Source organism: Myotis nattereri (assembly GCF_964212035.1).
Source record: "Myotis nattereri genome assembly, chromosome: 8".
In the NCBI taxonomy this organism is placed as follows: Eukaryota; Metazoa; Chordata; class Mammalia; order Chiroptera; family Vespertilionidae; genus Myotis; species Myotis nattereri.
Window position 1 is genome coordinate 39,181,901 of NC_138083.1, and position 25,863 is coordinate 39,207,763.

A 25,863-nucleotide genomic window follows, 5' to 3' on the forward strand; every position below is an offset into this window, starting at 1 on the left:
AGAACTAGACATGCAAAAGCTAAGAAGTGGGCAAGTACACAGGGTTGGGGAGATACAGGAAGTTCATTGTGGCCCAAACATGTTTTGTTTGGGAAAGCGGCTGGAGAGCCTTGAATGCCAGTCAAGTTTGGACCTGGCTGGTCGCAATGTGAATGAGCTCACCCACTCACCCTCCTCAAAAGCATGAAAAGAGCCAGACAGACCTTATTTGAATGTGCAAAATAAACTCTTTTATTTCAGTGCTCGCTCCCTGTGGCTCAAAAGCATGTCTACTGCCTGATGGGCACCCCAAAGCGTGTATAAAACCATAGAGAAACAGAGCAGTGTATGAAACAGATGTGTCGGCTCATTTTGTGACTCTTCCCCTGTGCAAAGCAGCCAGTTCTAAGTGCATCAGCGTGACTCTCCCCAACGCCCTCTCTGGGCTTTTGGGGGCCCTGTTTGGCTGGGACCCCACTCCAGATGGAGAATGCTCCCTTTTCCCTCCTCCAGCCCTAGGGAGACCTTAGTCCCATGGAGGGTGTGGGGGATTAAGCCAGAGATGACAGCTCGTAGCTCTCTGAGCTGTGTTCCAGGGCCCCGGTCCTGCAAAGAGGGGGCGGCTGCGTGCGGACCCTCTGGGTTAGTGAGCAGCACAGGCAGCTAAGGCTCTTGTGAAGTCTAGACATTGCGGTGGGGAGGCTCATGGGTAGGACAGGGGCCTCTGGGCTCTTTTCCCTTGGGACTGGGGTCTGATGGAAGGTGCCTGGGCACAGGTGTGGGGTCTGGATAGGCTGGGGCAGAGCGGTGGTCGTGGTCATGGTTTCACTCTTAGAAACACCCGGGCACGTGGCCTAAGCCCTGTGCAGCCAGGGAGTAAGACTTGCTGGGTCATACACGGCATCAGGAGAGCTGAGAGGGCCTTGGAGGTGAGGACAGCAAGGCCCAGAGAGGGGAAGGCAGCGGCTGGCTGCACCTGGGGCTCCGACTGCTCCCAATCCTTTCCCATTTCCTCACCCCACCTGGGTCCTTTTGGATCAGGTCCCAGATGGCCTCTCTGACACTCTCAGGTCAGGGCTGGTGGCAAGAACAGGGTGCTGGACTCGGAGTCAGAGGCCTGTGCTCCATCCCCAGGCCTTCACATTACCCAGCCTTTGGAATACCCACAAGCCCGCCTGTGCGCACGGGCCACCTCCCTTCTCCAAGGCCCGGTCTCCTCCTTGAGAAATCAGCTCCCATTCTGCAGTTTCCCGTGGTGATTGGCAGCCACGAAAGTACCAGCTAGTACAGGAGGCACCTGCATGTAGGGGCTTCACAATCGTGAGGAGGGTGGGGGAGCTGTGGGCCAGAGCTTCTGGAATGTGGGAGGAGCTCAAGCCTGTCCTGCACCTGGGACCCCCCCCCCCCCCATCCCCACCTGCGCTGGCTCTCCCAAGGACCTCTGGGGCCTGGGCACAGTCTGGGGAAGGGGCACAGGACACACTAGGGTGTGGAGTTCCTTGATCCAGCCAACTCGGGAGACTATCTCATCGTCTCATTTTTGCTCCAAGGGACTGTGGTATAGATCAGACAGTGTGGTGGGTGGTCAGTTGCTTTCCAAATGGCATCTGGGCTGGAGGGGGAGGCGTGGGTCTCTTTTTCTCCATCCCAAGCCCAGTCAACCCCACTGTGGAGGCACAGAGCATCGCGCATGTGTAAAGGGGTGGGAACCAGGCTCAGGGGACAGGATGGGTCTGGGGCCCATTTTCCTCATTAGCTTGGGATAAAGATTGGGGATCAAGTTGGGGGCTGTGGGCTGGCTGAGATGGAGCTGGGCACGGGAGCCCCTTAGGGGGGGCCAATGATGACGTTCCGGTAGCCCTTCACGGCCTTCAGCTTGTTGCTGTCGAAGTTGACCACCAGCTTGTGGAGGCCCACTTGGACAGGCATCAGGTTCACTCTGACCTTGACTTCCTGCCCCGCCTCCACGGGGTCTGGGCTGTGGAGAGAGAGGAGGAGGCTGAGGAGATGCCAAGCCCAGTGCCCACGAAGGGGTCAGGCCAGAATGACTTGTGGATTCAGAGAACTTAACACAGAGCCTCTGTACAGCTTAATGCTGACAATAATGACAGTAATAAATGGATCCACTGCTCTCCGGGGCCTGGGCAGCCTGCTTTGTATAGAGGGATGTGTGCGTGTGTGCGTGTGTGTGTGTGCGCGAGCTCATGCACACATGGAAGTGGATGGTGTGCTTGTGGTAAGAGGGGGTGTGCTCAGGTGACCACATGCGTGAAAATGCATTGAGCTGTACATGTGTGATTTGGGTTCTTTACTGTATGTAAGTTACATTACAATAATAAAGTGAAAAATAAGTGTATGTGCTCATATGTGCATCTGTACATAGATGTGCATCTAGGACACACGTGTAGACACTCAGGGTGCCGATGCCTGTGTTTATGTGAGGGCCTGTGCGTTGGGGGCAGGTGTTCAGTGACGGGATGTGTACTTGTTCCGGTTTGTGAGACACGTGCATGGAACACAGGAGTGTGGGTGTTGAGAGGATGAGAGTGGGGGACTCTGCCCCAAGGGTACTCAGGCAGGGGTGGGTGGGAGTGTGGATGAGAGGAGGGGTTATGGGCCAGAGTGTGGTGCCCCCATCAGCATCTGCCCTTGGCTCCCAGTTCCCAGGCTGGAGTGACTGACACTTACATGTCCACGGTCTTCTGTGTCTCGGTCAGGCCAGCCCCCTCCACAGTGACGGTGCAGCCCTCCAGGGGCTCGGTGAGCGGGTTCTGCAGGGACACCTCGGCCACCAGCTTGCGGTTCTTCTTGGGCTCCCCCAGGATCTGGGGCAGGGCACAGGGCAGAGGTAAGGGGCAGCATTGAGGGAGGGGCCCAGAACCTCTCCAGGGCAGGCAGGGTCCTGGCTGGGCCATCCCGGTCTTTGCTGCAATTTGGCCCACTGTTTGCTGAACACAGCCATGCCCATCCTGCCACTCTCACTCCTGACCTCCGTGCCTCAGTTTCCCCATCTGGAAAACAGGTGATGATCCTGGCCTGGCCTCCTTCATGGAGCTGCAGGGAGGCTCCACACAACCCAAAGGGGCTCTACTCTCCCTTGTTCCAGGGCCTAGAGTGGGAAGATCACAGGCTTTGGAGCCAGCCGATCTCTGCCCTCTCTGAGCCTTGGTTTCTTCACGGGAGAGAAATGCCTGGCTGCAGGGTTCTCATAAGGATTGCTGAGCGAAAAACGTGCAAGCTCCTAGCAGAGTATCTGGCACACAGTGCTCACTCCCTCACGCTCTGCTCTTCACCATTTATTCGTAACTGCTGCATTTGGGGTCCTGAGTGGCTCCTTGAAGTGAATCACTACGATGACAATGATGATGGTGACAACAGTCAGTTTTTATTGGGCTCTGAGGATCTAGCTTTAGGAGGCTAGCTTTTAAGGGTCCATGACTCTGAGATCCCTAAATGCCATGACTCTACCATGCTGAGAGTCTAAGATTCACCCCTAGAGGCTACATGAGGCCCAAATTCGTTTGGCTTCGTGATGCTTTTCATGAGGATCCCTGAGGTATCAACGAGCTTGAGGGAGCAGGGATGCAGGTGCACGAGGCCTGCCCTCTCCCAGCTCTGGGCTTGCCCTGGGACCCTGCCCAGCCAGCCCCTTACCCGGATCTTGATTTCTGGATTCTCCAGATAGATGTCCCTCTCGGCCAGCAGGTAGGTGTCGGCAGCTGGCTCGATGAGGAGGCCCCGCACCTTGATGAGGTTCGACTCCGTCAGGTAGTCACAGTAATTCTCATAGAGGATTGGAAGGGAGATGCTGTTCTCTGCAGGGGGGAGGCGAGAGCACACTTAATGACCAAGACACAGCCCACCTCTCCTCTTGCATTTCCACCGGCACAGAGAGGGCAAGGAATGCGCTCGCGCTCACACAGCGGGAGGATGGCTGGGCAGATCCCAGGCCTTTCCCCTGCCTGCCCTGGCTCCAGGGTGCCAGGGAGGAGGTGGGCAGGGGAAGTAAAACAGCTGGTAGGGGAAGGCCTGGAGCTCTGACAGGCCTGGGTGCTGCTCCTGCCTCCCCCCCTTTGCTCACGGGGATGCTGGGCAAGTCACTCGGCCAGTCAGAACCTCGCTTTCCCCATGAGGTCAGTAAGATTGTGCCATTTTATAGTCGAAGAAACACTCCTGCCAGTAGGGGCTCAGATCAGGCGACCTGGCCCTGGTTGGCCAATGACGGGCTGTGTGAGCCTGGGAAGATGACCTCCCCTCTCTGTTTTTTCTGTTGCCTCTTGTTTCCCCAGACAATCGGCACCCTTAACGCTGGCAGCGCTAAGACGAGAGGTCCTTTCAGAGAAAAAGCCACACAGCAATGCGGGAGTAAGAGAGAAGGAAGCAGGGTCACCCCTCCCACTGCAGAGAAGCCAAGTGTGATTGTCAGCCCATTGTTCTGACAAGGACTCCGAGGCCTGTAGGAGGCAGGGAAGGGCAGGGAGAAGGACACAGGACTGAGAGTACGCAAGCCTGAGCCAGGCCCTGCCTGTCCCATTGGTCACGGGGAGCCGGGGACAGATCCCTGCTTCTTGGGCCTCCCCTGCCACACAGGGTCGCTAGAGGGAGGGTCCCTGGGCTCCATCAGCACCCAGTGCCTCTCCCCATCGTCCCCGTGCCCTGACAGGAGATGCTGGTGCCTCTTTTTCTGCCATCTGGCCCCTTCCTCCCCCCACTAGACCAGCATTTCCCAGACTCCAGCCATTCACGATTTTTCACACATCGGAGAGTATCCTAATTCTTTGCTCATTATTTTTCTTTCAGTCCACTCATTTATATTTTCTAGCCGATTCTAACCAGGGAAATTTTTCATCATCATTTGCAGCAAACCAGTCTCACTTACCATAAATAGAAGGTAACTGGTAAAAATAAATACCAGCTAAGTCATGCTTATTCAATTCCGGTGAGCTATCTTGTCGGCTAAGGGCTCTCAGTCCAAGACCTGAGCTTACTGTTCAAAAGGGAGATTAGCAAGGGTTGGGATGCTAAGACCCGTCAGCACCCGCTGCGACGTCCCCCGTGAGGTCATCTGAAGGAGCGTGAAGAGCTGAGGGAGTCACTTTCTCACACTGATGGTCCACATCCCACCCTTTGGAAAATGCTGCCTCCATGTGCCCAGCCCTCCAGCCATTCATTCCCCGGGTGGATCTGCCCCAACCTCTGATCAGATGACATTAGGGGAAGAAAAGCAAATCTTCCGCCAAAATGGACAAAAAGGAGTGAAAATTCCTGGTGGGGCAGAGTGGAAAGTCTGACCAACTCCACAGGAAAGAAAGGGAACATTGTCATCCAGGAGCTTCGAGGACACGGCCCAACTGTTGACTTTTCCAGGAGGCTGAACCGGGTGGGGTTGGACCTTCGAGAACTGCCTTCTGCCGCAGGGACCACGGCAGGGACCACAGCCGTGGCCTTGGGCCAGGTGCTGGCCGAGAGAAGGAAACTTGTCCGGTGGTTTCAGTCATTCCTTAATGATTTGCCTGTTCTGGAGGGTGCTGTGGGCAGGCGTGATCACCAATTGGCTGCATTCCCGGTGACCACCGGGAGGGGTGAGGAGGAGAGACAGGGAGGGGCAGGAAGGGGACAGAGAGAAGCAGCAGGGCAAGGAGGCAGGGGTGGGGGTGACTGGATTCTGTTGGGCTGTCCTACGCCCAGCTTCCTGTCCATTAGCACATGGAAATCCCCCAGATCTTATCATCCGAGAATCATGTGCAACTCAACCAAAGTGTGGGGTTTTCAAGAGTCACAGACCCTGCCTCAGGTTGAGCTTGGCACTGGAGGCCCCACGGGGCACCTGGACTAGCTCCACCTCGCAGCCTGAGGATACCGTCCTCTGCCCCCTCCTGTAGGCTGTGCCCTTGTGGGTCCATGTCCCCCCGTTGTGAACACATCCCCAGGATGAGGAGAAACAGCAACAGGCTTGGCGGGAGCCTCTCCGGAACAGTGCTCGTGGGCCCGATGGCATCTGAGCGGCAAAGAGGCCCGGGAGGAAATCATTATCCCTGGTCCAGGCTGAAGTTCACGTCTTGCCACACATTCCAGGAAGGACACTTCCTCCCTTTGAAGTGGTCCCAAGCCCAAGAAGGAAATGACATGAATGCATCCTAACAAGTGGGCCGAAGGGCTCTACAAAGAAGAATCAGACTTTGTCCAAAGGGGGAACCTGAGGCCTGGCATGGAGGAGAGAAACACTCCGGCACCCACAGCCCGTCAGCAGAATTGGGTGTTCTGACCACCCCACACACCTGACATGTAGGGCCCGGATGCTTAGGGCCAAGCTGGGTCCTTGCGGTGCCATCCAGGGCTGCAGGGCTCAGGCCCCACTGCGCCCAGCACGGAGACCACTACCTGGCACAGCAGGTGATCAGGAAAGGCCCGGGGGCTTCTCGCCTCCCATGCCTGTTTGCACTTCGCTCGTCCAGGAGTGAAGGCCCCCCACGCCCGGCACCACTTTACACGTCCCAGCCAGCTCCTGAGCACCTGAGCACACGTCCTCACAGGGGTCCGTTAGGTGGGCATGTTGTTGCTCCAATTAATGGGTGAGGATGGGTTGCGGCTCAGGCAGCGTGGCCACCTGCCCAAGGTCATACATTTAGGAGGTGGCAGTGGCCACATGCAAAGCCAGCCTGACTGGCCTCAGAATGCATCTTTCAACAGTGTAAGTGTTGGGACCCCGGCCCTAGTGCCAAGTGACACTGTCCTGAGGGCTTGGCCCTGCTCAGGGACCCCGACCGACCGTCTGCTCTGGACATGCGGCTCCAGGAGTGCCCAAGTGGTTCCCAAGACAAAACCAGGAGGTGGCACTGTCAGTCCCATAGACCCCGGGCCTGAAACACAGACAGGCCTCCTTAGCACCTGGATGGCTGTGCCCCACACGCCAGCCCACGGGGCCCAGGGCCGAAGGAGAGGAAACGTGCAGGCTGACAGGCAAGAGGAGAGGGAGGGCCCCCTGCATAAACACAGAGCACTCCTGCCCTGGGCCTCGTGCAGCTCTGCCTACTAGCATAGTCCCAGGTATGAAGTGGCTACGGTGTGCCCCCCTCTTCCTGGCCAGAGAGCCCCACACTATCAGGTCATGACTCTCCTGTCTCTGAGGGGAATACGGAAGTTCAGCCAGAAGGACCGTCAGTGTCTCATTCCACTGGCCCCAGGGCCTCTCCCAGCTCCATGACCCCTCTGCCCTTCTCATGCCTCTGGGTCCTAACGCAAAAGGCAGGACTGGGCTCCTGGGTGGCGGGAGGAGGGCTCTGTGCCGCCTTACCAAGTGACCTCAGCAGCGGCCACAACCCCTCTCAGGGTCTCAGGCTTATTTGCCCATTTTCCAAAGTGAACTCCTATGCATCCCTCAAGGCCCAGCCCCAGATGACCCCTTCTTAAGGAAGACAGCCCGGCAACAAAAAGGACCAAGGAGACGACCATGCAGGCAGAGGCTCTGCCCGGGGCTGAGGGCTGGGTCATCTACTGACATTATTTTACCCCAAAAGAGGGGAGACAGGGAACTAAGGAGGGACGGGAAGGGGGTCTGCCTTACAGGGTGGACGGGACAAGCGCTAGGGCGGTTTATGAGGAGACAATCAGGGCCAGGAGGAAACCCTTCTCTCCGCAGCGGACTGGACCGTGTCTCCTGTCACCACGACAGCTTCACTGTCCAATGTGGCGGCTTCTGGCCACACGCGGCTGTTTACAAAGTGAAATGGAAACTTCAGTTCCGCAGTTGCGCCAGCGGCTTGTCAAGTGCTCAGCAGCCACATGGCCTTAGCGCTGGTCTAGCACAGTGGTTCTCAATCTTCTGGCCCTTTAAATACAGTTCCTCTTGTTGTGACCCAACCATAAAATTATTTTTGTTGCTACTTCATAACTGTAATGTTGCTACTGTTATGAATCATAATGTAAATATCCGATATGCAGGATGGTCTTAGGCGACCCCTGTGAAAGGGTCGTTCGACCGCCAAAGGGGTCGCGACCCACAGGTTGAGAACCGCTGGTCTAGAACCTCTTCTCTCAGGGGCTGGGAACCTCCAGAGGAGAGCGGATCCTGGGTGTGGGAGTTGCTGGAGACAGAGGAAAGGAATTAGCGGGGAGAGAGCTGTGGAGAGTCTGGGAAAGCAGTCGGAGTCCAAGAACATGAGATGGAACAAAGCCGTGTAGCTGCTGACAGCACAGGTTCGGGTCTCAGTCCTGCCACATCCCGACTGTGTGGTCTTGAGAAAGTTACTTAACCACTCTGTGCTCAGTCTTCTCCCCTGGAAAATGGGGAGGTAAACTGCACACGCTCAGGGCACAGGGCCCTTCCTAGCACGTCAGTCTGTGGTCAATAACTGATCCAGGAACAAAGGGCCTTACCGGAATGGGGCTCCAGGGAAAGATCGAGCAGGTTCTTGGAGCTGCACACCGGCCCCAGCGTCCCGTTGGAGCTGACAGTGCGAGCGCAGAGCAGGAGGCGGCAGGCGTGGTTCTCCGCAGTGTCGTTGGTGATGTGGGCAAAGACGTCGAAGTCGCTGCCCATTTTCATGCTTCGGGCCACGCGGATCCTCATGGCCACCCCCGTCTCCTCTTTAGCTGCCAGCTTGTTCAGGTTGTTGGCCTTCCTGAAGGCCTCCCTCTCCTCTGGGGACCCTGTGGGGATAGGCAAGACATTTCTCCTGTCAAACCATCCTCTCTAGACCTTTCAGAGGCCCAGGAACACCTCTTCCTTCTGTGTTATCCTTTCCACCCAGAACACGGCCACGGGACCCCCAGCCCCCAGCCAGCCCTGGAAAGTCAGTGCGGGCCAGATGTGGGCCGGGGTCTGGTTTCCCCGTCATCCCTGTGAGCCCCACTGTGCTGGGCAGATGCTTAGAAACATCAATCGTATTGGATTGGCTGTCAGATGCGCCAGATCCAATTTTAAAAATAATCCACATCCTTCCCCCCACCTCCTCCTACTGATTTAACATTAGCAACAGAAAGAAGTCTTATTTTTGTGCCTGATTGAACCCATCTTATCTTTAAATCTCTCTTGGTCCATTTCTCTTTCATCTCACCCCTCCCCATCCACCATCCTGCACACTTCCCCAGCTGTATGAGGACTACTGCAAACATAAACACGACTGAGTTCCAGAAACCTCCTCCCGGGCCCCCTGGATTTCCAAGCCTCTCGAGTTGAAAAAGTGTAGAACTGCCCATCTACAACTGTAGGTCCCACTGCTGGTAAGCGCTGTTAACACACAACATGGACATCATTCATGTTTGTTGTGATGCATGCCTCTCCTATATAACAGACACCCCTTCAGTTTTATTGAGTCAAGCCAACCCCCCAAAAAGTGAGGCTTAAAGACCAAATGGAATCCTTTTGTAGAATATAGAATTATTTTCCTAAACAAATTATCCTCTACCACCGTCTTCCAGTGTGTTTGGTAAGTATAACCTGCTCCTAAGGAATTCTTTGGAACGGAGAGTAACCTACAGGTCATTGTATGCAGACTGCCAAATCACACACACACACACACACACACACACACACACACACACACACAACGCCGGGCTGGTAAAACCGGAGCTTATCTGCAAGGCAGTGTCGAAGGCTCAGGGCACCTACCCTCTGGGTACTTATAGTTGTGGGTGATGTCCTCCCGCTGGTCACGGCCCACACTCTTGGTGCTGATCTTCTGCCCCACCATCATGGAGTTGTTGATGGACTTGTGCATGGACCCGTCCTCCTGCCGGATCCATTCCACCACATCGGCATTGACCTCGGCAAAGACAAAAGGGGCGTCGTACTTGGTGCTCAGGTCGCCTTCCTTGATGGCACGAACTGGAACGGGGCCACAGCAGTATGTCCCTGGTCGGGGGAAGAGGAGGCAGAGATGCACCTGGGATGAGGGTAGGATGGCACCCTCCAAACCATCCACAAGTCAACCACACACGGCAAAACGTCTCGAGGCCATAAAGCCCTTTGGCTCAGGCACTCCACTGCTAGGAAAGCATTATAGGTAAGAATTAAGGATTGAGACTCTGGAGCCCAGCTTTTAGGGTTCAAATCATAGCTCTTACTAGCTGTGTGACGTTGAAGTAGTTACTTAACTTCTCGGAGCCTCAGTTTCCTGTTGGGGATGCTATTTATACCTCCCTAATGAGGATTTGCATATACAAGGTCCTATGTAAGTGATAAATAAATAGAAGGATATCCCAAAGCACCCTAAGGAACCGAGGGAGCCACGCAGCTGGCCGTATTTGAGAAGGCAGGGCCTCTGTCTGGTACAACACCCGCGCCAATGTTTATCTCAGCGTGGCTTACAGCTGCCTCAAACTGGTCACACATCTGAACGTTGAGGACTGGAGGCTGGGTAACTGTATTATGGTGCGTCCATTTGATGGAACACAGTAACACGAAATTCAAATTCAAATCACAGAAACTGCCTGGTAGAGAAATGCTAATGACGTACGAAAAAGTGACAAACCAGCATGAAAGGCCACATACAGCCAGAGCTCTTAACCCAGAGTCCACGGACCCCCAAGGTGCAACGAATAGAATCCAGGGGTCCGTGAACTTGGATGGGGGAAGATGAGGTCTTTCTCTTCACTGTACTGTGACAGCATTTCCTTCGACTGTGGAAGCAGCAAACCATAATCTTAGCTGCACTTGTGACTCATCGCCCATAAAACCACAGATACTTTCATAGCACTTAGTAGTTGTCACAGATAATTGGAGATAACGTTTATGCTCATCCTTGCAACCAAGTTACCTAATGTATTAATTCTACCGCTAGATCTTGTTATATGAAACCTGTATGATTACATTACAAATCTATTTTTAAAATTTTTTGATAACTCTATTTCAGTGTAATTGGTTGACTTTGTAAACCCTGGGCATTATGTTCTATGAATTGGCTTCACCAATTTTGCCGTGGCTCTCTCTTCCTCGCCTGCACACACATATGCAAACAAGCATATAATTGGAGGTGACTGTGTGAGAATGTTAACGGTGCTTTGTGCGGAGGGAGAGGACAAGTTGCTATTTGATATTTTCTTTATGCTTCTCCCTACTTTCTGTTTTCCACAGCAGGCAGGGGTGATGTTTCATATTACATCAGTGAGGTCCCCACATTAGATGGACCAGTCGGGGTCAGCCAGACTTGGGTTAGAATGCCAGCCCTGTGCTCTCCAGCGGAGGGACTCTGAGGAGTGCTCTCTGAGCCTCAGTTTCCTCATCTAGGCAATGAGGACACACCTACCCACCTTCACTCTTCTCCTGGGGCGTGGGGTCGAGGGCCTGCCACCCCTCATAGCCCGGCTGCAGGTCGGGCCTGGTCATCCAGGACTCCACCCAGCAGTGGAAGTTCCTGTTGGGAAACGAAGCGGAACGTTGGCCAGGACTCACACTCAGGCTTTCATCCCCTCCCCACAGTCCACACTCGCCTCGTCCTCAGCTGGGCCCACCTGGCCCCCTGACACTCCTCTTTGCTCTTCCCGCTGTGGGCCCCGGCCAGGTGCTCCTGCACTGAGTGTCATTCTCAATGCCTCTCCCACCGCCCGACCCTTTCAGTGGCTCCTGATGTTCAGCTGAGGTTTCCTCCTAATTTCTCGGCCCTGTCCCTTCTTTTCCAGCCTCTGGAAACAGGCTGTGCCTTGGTTCAGGCCTCATCCCCAGCCGCCTGGACCACACTCCACCTCCGGTCTCTCCCTCCAGACCTGCTCCAAGGTGGTCAGCCTGTCCCGCTCCCAGTTGGAAGCCTTGGGTGAGGTGACAGCCGCTGCCGCTGGAGGCCCAGGCCCCCTGGCCTCCAGAATCCTGACAACGCTACTCCCCGGGGCCATCCACGCATCGCGCTGACTTTTCTCCTCTTGGCCTTTGCTCATGCTGTTCCCCCTGCCTGGAGAGCCCTCCCCACACCCCACTTCCCCCTCGTGCAAACTCTGTTCAGATTTGAAACCCAATTCAAATGTGACCTCCTCTGAGAAGCCTTCCCAGATCTCCTCTCCTGGAGACCACAGGGCCCTCCCCCCAACCTGGGCCCCACCTCACCAGATCATCTCGCTCTTGTTACCCTCGAACTCCCCGAACTCGTTGCGGAAGTACTCGATGAGCAGGTTGCTGTTCGAGTCATGGGCCGAGTTGTAGTTGGTCACGACTCGGGTGGGGATCCCCAGGCACCGCAGCACTGGGAGGGGGCACACGGCAGAGAGAGGGGTTAGGGATGGGGCTGAGGACCTGAAGACATGCCCATCTGTACCCCAGTGAAGACTGCACCCACTGTCCAAGTGGTGAGGGTGTGTCATCCCCTCACCCAGACAATGGTGCCCACCTTGCTAGTCGCCCCATGCCCACTCTGTACCGCCAGCTAACAGAAGAAACCTCTAAAATGCAAATCTGACATCAACATGCCTCTGCTAAACCTGCAATGGCTCCCCGTGGCCCTTGAGGTCAAGGCCAGACCTCTGGCTGGGGCCCCCTGGCCTTGCAGGCTCTGGCCCCTGACTGCCTCCTGCACACGTTGCTCCAGCCACATTGGCCTCCTCACTGCTCCCCCAGCACCCACACTCCCACCAGCCACAGGCATTGGCCTGTGCTGTGCTGTCCTCCAGGAAAGCTACCTCGCTGGGTTTAAATTGCCCCATTGTTTGCATTCATACCAAGACTAGGGATTCATCCCCATGGGTGGGCACGTGAGGGGGCCTTTAATTAGTCCTCTGAGGCAGGGAGGGATCTGTCTTATTTCATATCCCCAGAGCCCAGCGTAGGCCTGGCACAGACTATCTTGTCCAATGAGATGAAGGTGTGGGTGAAGTAGAGAGAGGAGGAGGGAGGGAGGAAGGGAGGAATGATAGAGATTCAGAGTGTGTGTGTGTGTGTGGGGGGGGGGGGGCAAGCAGTGAAACAGGCAGAAGAGGAAGCAGAGGTCAGAAGTCCTTCCATTCCAGCTCTCGCTGCTTCCAGCTGTGTGACCTGGGGCCAGGCCCTTCACCTCTCTGGGCCTGTCTCCTCTTCTATAAAATAAGGTCAGGGTGCAGGTGCAGTGTCATCAGATGTGTTGGGACACAGTCATGGATGAGGAGGGCCCTGTATTTACTCCAAAGCACATGGAGAGGAGAGAGCCCCAGGCATGAGTCTTGCCCGAATGGCGGTACTGGGTGCTCCTGACAGATGGAATTATGGGGCTTTTACTTCCCCATCTTTCAGGTGCTTTTTAATGTACATTGTAAAAGCAACACACTCTCAGGGTAGGATAAAGAAAGTAAATAGCTAAAAAAAAAAAAAAAAGAAGAAGTGAAGCAAAAAAACCCTGCCAACATGTCCTACAGGACTCTTGTTTCGCTTTTGGTTTTGACCGAGGTTGAATTGCTAAATCAGGGGAGGAGCAGGGATGTGAACTTTGCCTGCCGTCAACTAGGGCCCGGGGTTCTGGCCAGATGTGTGGGTGTTGGGAGGCGGGAAAGGAGCAGCATGAATCCCCACCTCTTGCCTGGTTCCTGTGCCCTGAGGCCTGGGCAGAGGCCAGACTCGCTGCTGCCTCAGCGAAGGCTGGTGGCCCAAACCTAGGCCTTGCCCGGCCATGCCACCAGAATCCTGCCCTCACTGCCCAAGGAGCAAGGTACCATCCCTGTCTCCACGGATGGTGTCTGGGAAGCCTCCATCACAGCCTACGGCCAGGAGGCTTCCCCCAAGTCAAGCACACGTGGTTCCAAGCCCAGCTGTGCCACTCACCACCAGCTGTGTGACCTCGGACAAGACACTTGCCCTCTCTGAGCCTTCATTTCCTCCTCTGAGAGGAGCTAATAATAGTTGCTTGTCTGGATGTTGTGATGACTCAGAGAGGTGCTGGGTATGGGCAGTCCAGTCTGCCAGTGCCCAGGGTGGACCAGCAAAGTGTGTCACGGTGCCCTGCAAATGTCTGTCTGCCAGTGTTGGCCAACTCGCAGACACGGAGAAAATGCCCCAGGATCCAGATGAGGAATCACAGCTTCCCCTGACAACCCCCAACCCAAACCTAACCTGAGCCCGAGACAGTGCTAAGGATCCTACAAGCTTCCTGTGAATTGGGTTGGTCACCACTGTCTCCATTCTACAGGTGAGGAAACTGAGGCTTAGAGACACCAATTCTCGTGCCCAAGTCCACCCAGGGGCTGGAGGTGGAGCTGGGATCAAACTAGGCAGTAAGACTCCAGCGCCCACGGACCAACCCACCATTTGGCTTCCTGAAGAAATGCCGGGACTGAGGGAGTCAGACAGGCCCTGGTTTGCCTAAGTTTTCCTGGTTCCATTCCACGCCAGGCCTGGCTGGAGGCTGCAAGGACCCTGACGCAGCCTTGGCCCAGGGGAGAGGACAGTCACGGGCAAGATCTGCAGCTAAACCTGCAGGCGGTCACAGCCCCGGGGGAAGCAGGCACCCACAGGGGAGCGCGGGGGCTCAGACCACCGATGGTGGGGTTTCTTCAGGAAACCCTTGGGGTTCTCTGAGCAGGTGTGCTGTAGGCCCCTCAGAGGAAAGGGGGCAGGTGGGGGAGGTTTCAAGAGAAAGAGGAATTCAGAGGTCACGGGGGCAGACAGTCATGGAGGAGGGGAAATGCGGAAGGAAAAGCAGAGGCAGCTTCGCTGGGAACCGGCGTCAGGCTGTCCCCACCCAGCCTGCTAGAGTGCAGGAAAGTGCAGGGGCTGTTGGGGACCCTTTTCTGGGCCTGCGCACTGGTCTTAGAGTCAGAGAAGCTAGGAACCCAAGATCAGCTCTTAGATTTCCTGAGCCCAATAATAATAATAATGATAATGATAATGATAATAATAATAATGGTAGTAAAGACAGCAGTACTATGTAAGTATTTGTTGTTATGCATATGAAATAATTTTAAACATTTCACATATGCTAACTCACTTAATCTTTACAACACCCCAGAATAAAGGCACTATTATTACGCCCATTTCAGTTAAGTGATTTACTCTTAAGGACACACATGGTCAGAAGCCCAGCTGGGGTTTGAATTCCACCCGTGACTCCATGTTCCCAACTGGGAGGTGATGCTAACCCATTCTCAAAGCATCGTCATCAGCTCAGGTTTGCCTGGCTTCAAAGTCTATATTCTCAACCCTGAGCCTGTGCTGCCTCCCAAATAACATCCCTCATTGTGGGAAAAAGGAACAGAGAGGGGCAGCCACTGGCTCCAGGCCACACAGTACATTGATGGCATTGGTGGCAGAGGTAGGACGAGACCTTGGGTCTCTTGATTCCTACCCCAGGGCTCTCTGCACCCCACTTCCAGGGCTCATGGAGCTGAGAAAAGGTTCCAGGCCCTGCCACCCCGCAGTGTGCAGCTCACCTGTGCAGGCCACAGCAGCGAAGACCCAGCACTGGCCGTACTTGACCTTCTGGAAGCCGTAGTTCTTCCAGCGCCGCAGGATGTCCACACTGCCGATCCAGAACATGGGGCTGATGCCGTCCGCGTAGTTGTTGTCCCAGCGTCCCAGCAACACACCCTGGTCATCATTGCAGTTGACCTGCAACCAGCAGGACATCCGGGGGATCAAGTCTGGGGAGAGGGTGGTGGCTGTGCAGGGTTGAGCACAAGTTCAGCACATAGTAAAAGGCAGGGAAGGGAGTTTCAGGATGAGGGAACAGCAGGTGCGAAGGTACCAAGGTGTGACAGGCTGTGTGGTACAGCAGAGATGGTTGGGGCAGCCAGGGTGCAGGAAAGGGAAAGGGAAGCCAGGAGGTGGAGAGGGGACAAGGCCATGAGGGCGATGCTGGAGATGTGACTGTGTCTACGGGGTGGCACCCTGTGATCTGAGGACAAAGACCAGTTCTGGCTTCTGCCCAGATTGTGTCATTCCCCAACTCCCTTCCCTTGGGGATAAAATCCAGGCTTCTGCGTGGTCTGGCCCCGGCCTACCTCTGCAGCCCCGCCGGCACCCTGCTCCCCCTTGCTCACTCTGCTCCAACAGGCTGGCCTCCCTCCTGCTCTTCAAACCTGCCCAAGTCGGTACCTAATCAGGGTCTTTGCACAAGCTGAGCTCTCTGTCTGAAAGGCTCTTCTCCTCCCAGTTAGTGTATCAGCTCAGGGATCGTCACTTATGGAGGCTCCCCCCTCCCTCGCTGAGGTTAGGCCTGCGGTCAGACACGCTCACACATCTGGGTTCCTTCAGCGCCTGCATCATTATTTATGACTATGCAACTCATTCACATGACATTTTGGTTAATGTCTGTCTTTGCTCACTCTCCCGCTGGAACATAAACTCTATGAAGTTAGAGACCACACATGTCTTAAACCCAGCTGTTTCTCCAGTGCCTGGGACATAGCAGCACTTGATAAATATTTGCTGAATGAATGAATTGCTTTGAGACATCACATGACATTATCCTCATTTGGGTAAATTTTGTCTTTCTAAATACAAACTCTCTTAGCTGAGGCTCACCCGTCCCCTGGGAGCCCCCACTGTGCTCTGTCATGGACCCCTAGGGTGGGCCATGCTGCTCACTCACCATGGCGCTCACCACCCGGCCCACATAGACCGGGCTGCTGCGGCGGGAGCAGTCACGGCCACTGTTCTTCAGGTACTTGGGGTTGATGTCCAGGAGCTTCAGGCAGGTGTCCAGGATCTCGTCTTCAAACTGTGTCAGAGGAAACAAAAGGAGGATGAAGGGGGTGAGGAGTCACCTCCTCCAGGAAGTCTGCCTTGAAGCCCAGCAGCTATAGGACCCCTCAGCCTGCCTTACACAGACTGTGATGCCAACTTCTCCTGGCTGAGGAGGGACTGGGATGGGACAAAGACTGAGTGTATGAGAAAGGGAAAGGGGGTGTGCCTGCATCCAGGGTCTTACTGGGGGGTCCTGGGGATTTGGAGTAGAGACCACTGAGTGGGGAGCCCAGTGTCCCTGGGGCTTCTCTACCCTCAGAGTCACCTCAGGCCCTGCCAGTGTCCTTTTGCCCTCTCTGCTCAGCCAAATCTCCTACTTCCCCCAAAACCTGACTCACCCTGCAGAGCGGGTGAGCGCCCCCTCTTTCCCCACCCCGCCCACCCACACTGCTCTGATTGGAACTGACGTAGATTAGAAAGATATAAATCTACTGGTAATCTCGTCACGCCTCTGTTTCTACCATACTCATTGAAATCTAGATTTCCCTTGTAGCCTGCAGGGCCCTGCATGATCTGTGGCTGGGGTTCCCATTTTACTGCAGGGCCTTTGGACTGGCCATTTCCTTTGCTTGGATGGAACACTCTTCCTGCCACTCTCTGTATGGCTCACACCTTCTCATCCTTGCAACTCAAATGTTATCTTTATCCAAAGGAGGACTCCCTCCTTGTCACACCCATTGGACCACGGATCTGTCATGTTCGAAGGCTCTTCCGTCTGTCCCCTGCTCCACATCTCTATGGTCTTGTCCCAAACCAGGCCTCATCACAGGTCTCCCTCCACGGCTTGAATCCTTTTGTGGCTCCCTATTGCCATCAGCTTGACATTAAGGCCAGTTTCCAACCTGAACACTGCTGATTTCTCCCACTTCACCTCCTGGGGCTCCTTCATAAGTACAGTGCTCCTCAGGCTACAAGATACTTCTTAGGCATAAATTGTCCCATCTCCAAGCTCTTGCTCATGCAGTTCCCTTTGCCTAGTAGACATGCACCCACCTCCTTCAAAGCCCAGATCACATGGTGCCTATTTCAGGAACTGCCCTGTCTCCTGTGGGCAATTATTCCCTTCCTTTACATCAGGAGGTTGAGGGGTCAGGGGTGAGATAGTTCTTGCTTCATGAATTTTCTCAGCAATGTCTCAAGAATTTTTATGGGAGGCTGAATGGTAGAGGAAAACAGCAATGGTTTGGAGAACCAGCCCAGGCTGGCCTGGGAGAATGAGAAACTACATGGAACAGAGATGAGCCATCCAGCTGAGGTCAGACAAGTTCAGCCTAGACAGTTATGCCCTGGCTGACCCAGAGATTTAAGCCTCTTGGGTTTAGGCTTGTTTGTTATTCGGCAGTAGCTAGCTGATATATCCAGACCAACAGTTCCCAGAGTACTGACATTAGATCAGAAGCATCAGCATCACCTGAGAACTTGTTAAACATGCAGAATCTCAGCCCACATCCACATCTACTGAATCTGACACTAGGGGTGGGCCCCGTGATGTGTATTTTACACACTTTCCCAGTGATTCTGATGTATATTTAAGCTTGAGGTCCACTGATGTAGATAAAGGTTTAAAGCCCGCTCCCAGCACATGCTGAGCATACAGTAAGTACTCACCAAGTGCTGCCTATTAATTTGATATATGGCCTTGAATGTTCCCCTTCTCTCTCCTGGAATGACTGCCTGCCCACAACTCCTAAAGGCTCCCCTCATTCTTTCCCACCGTGAATATCTGGGGTTGCTGCTCCCATGACAGGTAGGGAAACCCTTCGCTGTGTGACTTCAGGCCTGGCCTGGACTGTCTCTGAGCCTCCATTTCAGGGACCTTGAATGCTGACAACATGGGGTGGGCGGCTCTGAGGCCAGATCACACTTTTGCAGCTTGACTGTCTCAGACCTGGAGCCTAGCACACAGTGGGTCTGAGATGGTCGGGAGGGGCAGCGTGAGACCATACCTGCCCAAAGTTCCAAGGGACACCATGGATGTACTTGGCCGAACCCTGGTAGACGAAGCCCTGCTGGGCGAGGACGTACTCCTGCCGCTCTTCCTCGGAGTCCAGGTACACAGCATCCGCTGTGGGTGGGAAGGAGGGGCCTCAGCTCTGGGTCTGGTGAGGCCCAGGGTTCCCGCAGACTTGGCATGGGGGATGACAACTCCCCGGGGCCAGGTTGGCGTCTCAGAAGCCTTTCTAGTATTTAATCTAAAAAACTAATCATTAATACATAATCCCATGCCAATGACAGAGATTGTGTTATCAGTTAGTGACAACAACGGCGGGCTGCCTTTCATCCAACATTTGTCACGTGCCCGGATTGGTGATAAGCATGTGGTATATAATAACTTGCTTATTCTCCACAAGAGCCCTATGTAGAAGGGATCCATGAAAGCCCCATTTTACAGGTGGAAAAAACTGAGCCTCGAGAATACTTTACGAACGGGAAAACTGATGCTAAAACAAAGGGCAGAGGAGCCTGGGCAGGAGTTGGGAGCCCCTAGCTCTGCTCTCACCTGCTGTGTGGCCCTAGCAGGTCACCTCTCCGGCTCTGCCCACCTCTCGGTGTTTCCCGTGCGTACGATGGGTGGCAGATCTGAAAGGTGCTTCGTAAGCTAAAGCCCGAGCCAGCGTGAGGAAGGAGCACTATTCAGGGTGGAGAGAAAGCCAAGGAGGTGTGTCTGCGGCGCTGGGGGGAGGTGGGGTCCCGTCCAGCTCGGGGGTTAGGCACAGCCACCTGGAGCAGGTGGCATCTGATGCCTTACGACATGCTAAGCAGGGGACCAGAGACGGCCAAGCTGCAGCGGCTGAAAAATGCAGGGCACTTAGTTCCCTGCGACTAGTGAGGACAGACAAGGGGGCGGAGGTAGCCGGGGCCAGAGGGCAGGAGGTCAGATGTCAGGCTGGCCTGTACCATCTCCCTGTCACAGGGGAAGAAACGGAGGAAGGGGAACTCCAGAGCCTCGTTATGCCTTTGGTGGGCCCTGGGCATTTTTGCTTCCATTAAAAAATATATATATATATAAAATGTATTTCATGCCTGCATTAGTATAAGGATGGATATAGTAATATTATATATTAAGACATATTCTCTGACCTAAACACTTACTGTTTTCTTCTGATTTTAAAACAATTCACATGTTTTTGTGGGCCCCTGAGGAATGGTGGCCCCAGGCTCTGCCCGAGAAAGCACAGTCGGTGCTCCTGGCAAACCTGGGCTAGAATACAGCAGCCAGGACCCCTCCGGGCCCAGGCTCCACCGGCCCCTCTGCAGTGACCAGCACCCCACTCGCACTGCATGGAGCAAGGCAGATGTGGCCATGGCTGAGTGTCTATGTATCCTGCTCTTTGGCTCCGGAAATTGTGCAATACAAATTAGCCTTACGATAAGTGAACCATGTGGTTATAAATCAGTGGGCAGTGTGGGAAAAAGAATGAAAGAGAAAGAAATGCCCACAGTGTTTTCCCATCGGAGTGAGCTGGAGTGAGCGTGTCAGCACACTGGGTGTCCCCAGCTCAGGCTCCCATCCCAGCTCAGGTAAGGGTAGGGCACTGGGGACAGAAGCCTTGCTTGTAACGGGCACTTGATCCTGTCCATGCTGGAGCTCAGGGACAGGGGGTCCCCTATCACGGGCGGATCCTGCCCTCTGCCCCAGAGGGAGAACAGTGTCCTCGTCCAGCCCCACCCCACACAGAGCCCAACTTCCTGCTTTCCAATCACCAGGCCCACTGCTTCCTCGAGGCTCTCACCCTGGGATGTGGGTCACTTCTTTAGTCACTGTGCTGCTTGGCTGACCGCCACGCCAGCCCGAGGGCAGGGAGGGGACAGTTCCAGAGGAAGGAGGACATCCCCAGAACCTTGCTCCCTGTTCGCTGGACGCTGAACTCGCACAGTGCTGGCTGGGAGGAGGACACTGCATGTTCCTGCTCCACGGGCTGGGCTGCCAACGGGCTGTAAGCTCCGCAGGTTGTCAGAAATCAAAACAAGCACACACGTGCCCGCTCCGGCAGCACATATACTAAAACAAGCACACAGCGGGCTCCAGCAAGGCCGATTCTGTCCTGAGAAATCCCACGTGGCCACGGAAGCAAGGGTGCAACACTCTCCCCATGATGAAACCCTGACGTAGGGGACCAGACGAATGAAAGAGCCACACGGACAGGCTATGGTCGCTCAGGTGCTCAAAAAGAATGAGCTGATGGCCCAGCTGGTGTGGCTCAGTGGTTGAGCATCGACCCATGAGCCAGAAGGTCACGGTTTGACTCCCAGTCAGGGCACATGCCCAGGTTGCAGGCTCAATCCCCAGGAGGGGCCGTGCAGGAGGCCGATGATTGATGATTGTCTCTCATCATTGATGTTTCTCTCTCTCTCCCCTTCTCCCTTCCTCTCTCTGAAGTCAATAAGAACACATTAAAAAAATGAGTCTAGCCCTGACCGGTTTGGCTCAGTGGATAGAGTGTCGGCCTGCTGACTCAGGGGTCCCAGGTTCGATTCCAGTCAAGGGCATGTACCTTGGTTGCAGGCACATCCCCAGTGGGGAGTGTGCAGGAGGCAGCTGATCGATGTTCCTCTCTCATCGATGTTTCTAACTCTCTATCCCTCTCCCTTCCTCTCTGTAAAAAATAAATAAAATATATTTAAAAAAATGAGTCTCTGTGTGCAGATGAATGTGGAAAGATCCTCAAGACATATTGTAGAAGAAAAACAACCCAGTAGGTTGATGTATTTGGGGGATCCTTTTACATTAAAGGAGACAGAGGAGCTCAATGCGGTGATATCTCCAGGCACATGTGCCCAAATCTAAGGAGATGAGCCCCCCAGGGTGGCTATGATGGTGTTCCCCAAGGAGGGGTGACAAGGGGTGGCTGTCTCTGCAGTGCTTGAGGTTTTATAAAGAGGACGGTCTCCTGTCTTACTATTATAATGAGAAATAAAAGCCAAAGTATGTAAAAGAGAAAATAAAACATCTTTCTGCTCAAATATGTTATCAAATACCCCCAAATGGAGAAGAAAAAAAAAATAAAGCAATGGCCTGTAAGAAGCTGGTTATCTGATGCTGGAGAGACCAGGATGTCTGTCCTGGGCCGAGACTTTGAGGGGAGACACCAGTTCCTGGGCTGAGACCCACCCACAAGGCCTCCCTCTCCGCCTTGCTGGGCAGGAGCAGGAAGGAAACCCGGCCGACTGCCTTGTTAGTCAGATGGGAAACTGAGGCCCAAGAGGCGTTGTGGCAGCCCCTGCCTCCTCCCATCTGCTCAAGTGGGCCTCGGTCCCCCCGAGTGTCCCCTCCGACCCCCCAGCTTCGTGCAGCCGGCTCCACTTACTTACTGAAGGAGCTGCCAGAAGCCCCCTCACTTCTCTGAGCCTCAGTGCCCTGCCTGTGACATGAGGCCGCTGACCTCTCCCCCTGCGCTGGTTGAGAGGAATAATTGAGAGCGTGCGTGGGGAGACACTTAGATAAAACTGCTCCTGCCCCCTCTCCTGGCTACCCCACCCCACCACCTCCCTCGGTTTCCCCTCCTCTTGCCGGTCTGGTGAGGTTTAAAACAGAGCCCCGTGAAACAGTACCAGGTGGGAGCCATGGGCACCCCACTCCTGAGTGGAGCTTCAGAACCCGGCCACCTCCACGCCCAGCTCACAGGGCCATGGGCACATGCGGACAAGACATGGGCTAAGACCGCTTGGTGGCTGTGAGGCTTTGACAAGTCACTGTGCTTCTGTGAGCCTGTCTCCTCCTCTGTACATGGGAATAAGAGGAGTCCTCACATCGCAGCGTCTGGGGGAGCTGAGCACGGAGCTGCAAAGAGTGGGCCTCACTCAGTCTGCCTTGATGTCTCTTCTGCCCCGTCTCCCACCCTCAGTAGCTCCCATGGGTAGGTCTGGCCCTGCCCACCTCCCACCTGCCCATGGATGGAGTATACCTCACCTGGGCACCAGGGGTTGAAGAGCAGGGTGAAGTTGCCCAGCAGGAAGCTGGAGCCCTGGTAGCCGGTGGAGGCCTCCATGCTGAGGCGGTATAGGCCGATGGGGGCGTGAGCTGGGGCAATGAGCTGCAGCGAGAGTTCACTGTCCTGCTGGTCTAGCACTGAGGCCGTCCAGGCGCCCTCCTCCACGGCATCGGACAGCGGGAAGCGGGCCTTGGTCCCCGCCTCCTGGCTGGGTGCTGGGCCTGTGGAAGGAGAAAGCAGGGGCCATGAGCCAGGGGTGGGCAGGGAGGGAGGAAGTCAGGACTGGCAGGGGCCTGGCACATGCCAGGGGTCCTTGGGCCTGGATTCAAGGCCTAGTTATGCCACTAACCATGGAGAGAACTTTGGCAGGAGATTTCATCTCCCCGAAACTTGGTTTTCCCATCTGTAAAATGGGGATCAAACCCCCCGCTTGGAGGGTGGTTTTGTAGGAATGCGCGACAAGCTGTAGACAGATTCCTCCTGGGAGAGGGGTCAGTGCAGCCTGGGGCAGGGTCTGTCACGCTGCTCTGGACTGGCGTGGCTTTGGACAAGCCCATCCCCCTCTCCGTTTGCCCACCTGCAGCAGGGACAGGAATTGGGTAGGTGCTTCCCGGGGCCCGCCTTTCCTGCCGAGTTCCTTTACCCACTGACGTCCTCCTTCCCTTTCAGGAAAAGAAACCCAGGCTCCGAAGAGGATAGGACAGGGTCCCCGGTGGCCCTCCAGCCTTTGGCCTCTGGATCTCCATGACAGCTCCGAGGAGTGTTCACAGCCGTCTCTCACCTGCCATCGCCCTTTGCACTTTATGAAATGCCTGGGCGCTCCCAGCTTCCCCCAGGCCCCCTTGAGGGGGGAAACTGAGGCTACCCCAGGGTCAGAAATCAAAGCAAATATGCACGTGCCCGCTGTGTGCTTGATTCGGTATCTCTGGGCGGGGTGGGCATCCAAGCCCAGGTTCCTGGGCTCTGGCTGTCCCCTCGGCACCTCTCATTCCCAGAGGATGCTCCCTGGGGTGTGTGTGTGGGGGGGGGGGGGCGGGGGAAGGGGGCAGGAGGCGGGTCTTGAGGCTCAGGGAGGCAGAGGGGCTGCCTCAAATAGCTGCTTTTTCAGGTGGAGGGGAGGGCCTGGCCCTTGCAGGCAGGACTGAGTCATGGGGAGGGCGAGGGCGGCTGGTCTCCCTTTCTGGACTTGGGTGGCCGAAAAGAGAAACAGAACCTTCTCTGCTGGACTGGGCAGCTGCCCAGGAAGGTTTATTTTTAATCGTCCACCCTCTCCCTGCAGCCCAGCCCACTGCTGCTGACAATACAAGGCCTGCTCACTGAGGGGCTCCCTCCCGACACCCAGCCACCATCCACACCCAGGCCCAAATATAATCATGAACTAACAGGCCTGACACTGGCCTCCGGGACCCTGTCTGGGTGCCAGGAGTCAGCTGTGAGCCTTTAAATGCTCCCAGGCGTCCACAGTAGGCATTTGAGGGAAGAGTCCAGCAGTACTGGGGCCCGAGAACCTATCTGGTTCTGGCTCCCCCACTCAGGCCCTGAGGCTGTGTGACCTGAGCTAAGTCACCAGGCTTCTCCAATCTGTAATTTTCTCATCAGAGAAGAAAATAGGTTTAGACCACATGCCTGGGAGGGCCTGATTCCAGGTCTGAAACTGGCTCTGTAACTTTGGACAGCTATGTAGCTTCTCTGTGACTCGGTTTCTTCATCTGTAAAATGGAGGCAATTGCACTACCTCTTCACAAAGTCAGTCTGAAGCTTAAAGAAGATGAGGCATGTGAAGTGTCTCAAAAGGTGCCTGGCACATAGTAAGTGCACAATAAATAAAAGTTACTATGTATTGTCGCCTCCACCTCCTAACACTCTTTAGAGCAGCCTTGGGCAAACTACGGCCCGCGGGCCGGATCCGGCCCGTTTGAAATGAATAAAACTAAAAAAAAAAAAAAAAGACCGTACCCTTTTATGTAATGATGTTTACTTTGAATTCATATTAGTTCACACAAACACTCCATCCATGATTTTGTTGCTGCCCTCCGGTCCAGTTGAAGAACCCATTGTGGCCCTCGAGTCAAAAAGTTTGCCCACCCCTGCTTTAGAGGATTCAGTGAGAGTTTATAGAAGGCGTTTAAGACAGTGACTAGGAAGTAGTAATTACACAGAAATGTGAGCTATCTTCAGTGTCATCAAAAGGGACCATTAAAGCCCAGCTGGCATGGCTCAGGGTTGACCATCGACCTGTGAACCAGGAGGTCACAGTTCGATTTCCGATCAAGACACATGCCCAGGTTTCGGGCTCGATCCCCAGTGTGGGGCATGCAGGAGGCAGCCCATCAATGATTCTCTCTCATCATTGATGTTTCTCTTTCTCCCTCTCTCCCTTCCTCCCTGAAATCAATATATATATATATATATATATATATATATATATATATATATATCCCTAGAGTGCCGGGGAGGGCTAGTGCGCTCCTCCTGTCTTTCGCCAAAAGTGCCGGGAGCGCTACCAAAGCTTCGAAATGGCGTCCAGTTCTAAGTCTGCTTTTATTAGTGATGATGATATTGCTAAATATGTCAATGTAGTAAAGGTTTCCTTAAGTTTTTGAATATGTAACTTCATTTACTTGCGATTCATAATTTTTTTCCTAAACTGCTGTAAAATCAGCAAAAATGCCTTGGCAATTTTAGCATAGTTCCTAGGATATCGGTTGGCACTCAAAGGGTTAAGGGGGACCATTGAAAATCTGCATTCTCAGGCCATATGACATTTTGGAGACTGGAGTAAAATAAAAACTGAGGCAAGAGGGGTAAAGTTGGGGTGACCCCATGTTCCAGTTTGCCGGGACAGTCCCAGTCTTCGCCTGTAGTCCTAGTATAATTATTAATGGCATCCCTTTCACTCTCCGAATTGTCCCTGTTGGGAAGATCAATGATCTGGTCACCACGGTTACAACCTGGGCCAGGTCCCATAGCCACAGTCACTATTGACATACCAGCCCCAGGGAAAGGTCAGGAAACACACTTCCCTTTCTCTCTGTCCCAGGACAACGGAGCACCTAGGCGTGCCCTCCCCCCCCCCCCCGTACCCCCCGCCCTCACCCCCTCCCCCCTCCCACACGGCCCTTTCTTCCAAGGGGCCTGGAGGGGGGGATGAGGACAGGCTGTCCCCCCGGCCTCACCGCGGCTCACGTAAACTGGTTTCGAAAGTTCCTGGGTTGCGGTTCCACACTGCACTCTTGCGGGGCCAAAGACACTGCAGGGACCTCCTGGGCCTAAATGGCTCTGGGGACCTGAGGGTCCTGGGCACTACCCCAGACC

At 54.6% G+C, this 25,863-nt stretch overlaps 1 protein-coding gene across 1 annotated transcript in view; it reads right to left on the reverse strand.

Annotated features, from left to right (window-relative positions):
• Window positions 1-215: 215 nt before the first annotated feature.
• The window catches only part of TGM2 (transglutaminase 2), a gene marked incomplete at its 5' end in the record, with an annotated part of 31,372 nt that continues 5,724 nt past the window's right edge, over window positions 216-25,863 (reverse strand). The window contains 11 exons of the mRNA XM_081096542.1: window positions 216-1,957; window positions 2,668-2,804; window positions 3,634-3,794; window positions 8,356-8,628; window positions 9,590-9,832; window positions 11,230-11,333; window positions 12,017-12,152; window positions 15,301-15,478; window positions 16,461-16,589; window positions 18,562-18,680; window positions 22,527-22,769. Of these exons, the coding sequence (XP_080952668.1) occupies window positions 1,807-1,957; window positions 2,668-2,804; window positions 3,634-3,794; window positions 8,356-8,628; window positions 9,590-9,832; window positions 11,230-11,333; window positions 12,017-12,152; window positions 15,301-15,478; window positions 16,461-16,589; window positions 18,562-18,680; window positions 22,527-22,769 (1,874 nt within the window). The 3' untranslated portion in view covers window positions 216-1,806. The remainder of the gene's footprint in view (window positions 1,958-2,667; window positions 2,805-3,633; window positions 3,795-8,355; window positions 8,629-9,589; window positions 9,833-11,229; window positions 11,334-12,016; window positions 12,153-15,300; window positions 15,479-16,460; window positions 16,590-18,561; window positions 18,681-22,526; window positions 22,770-25,863) is intronic.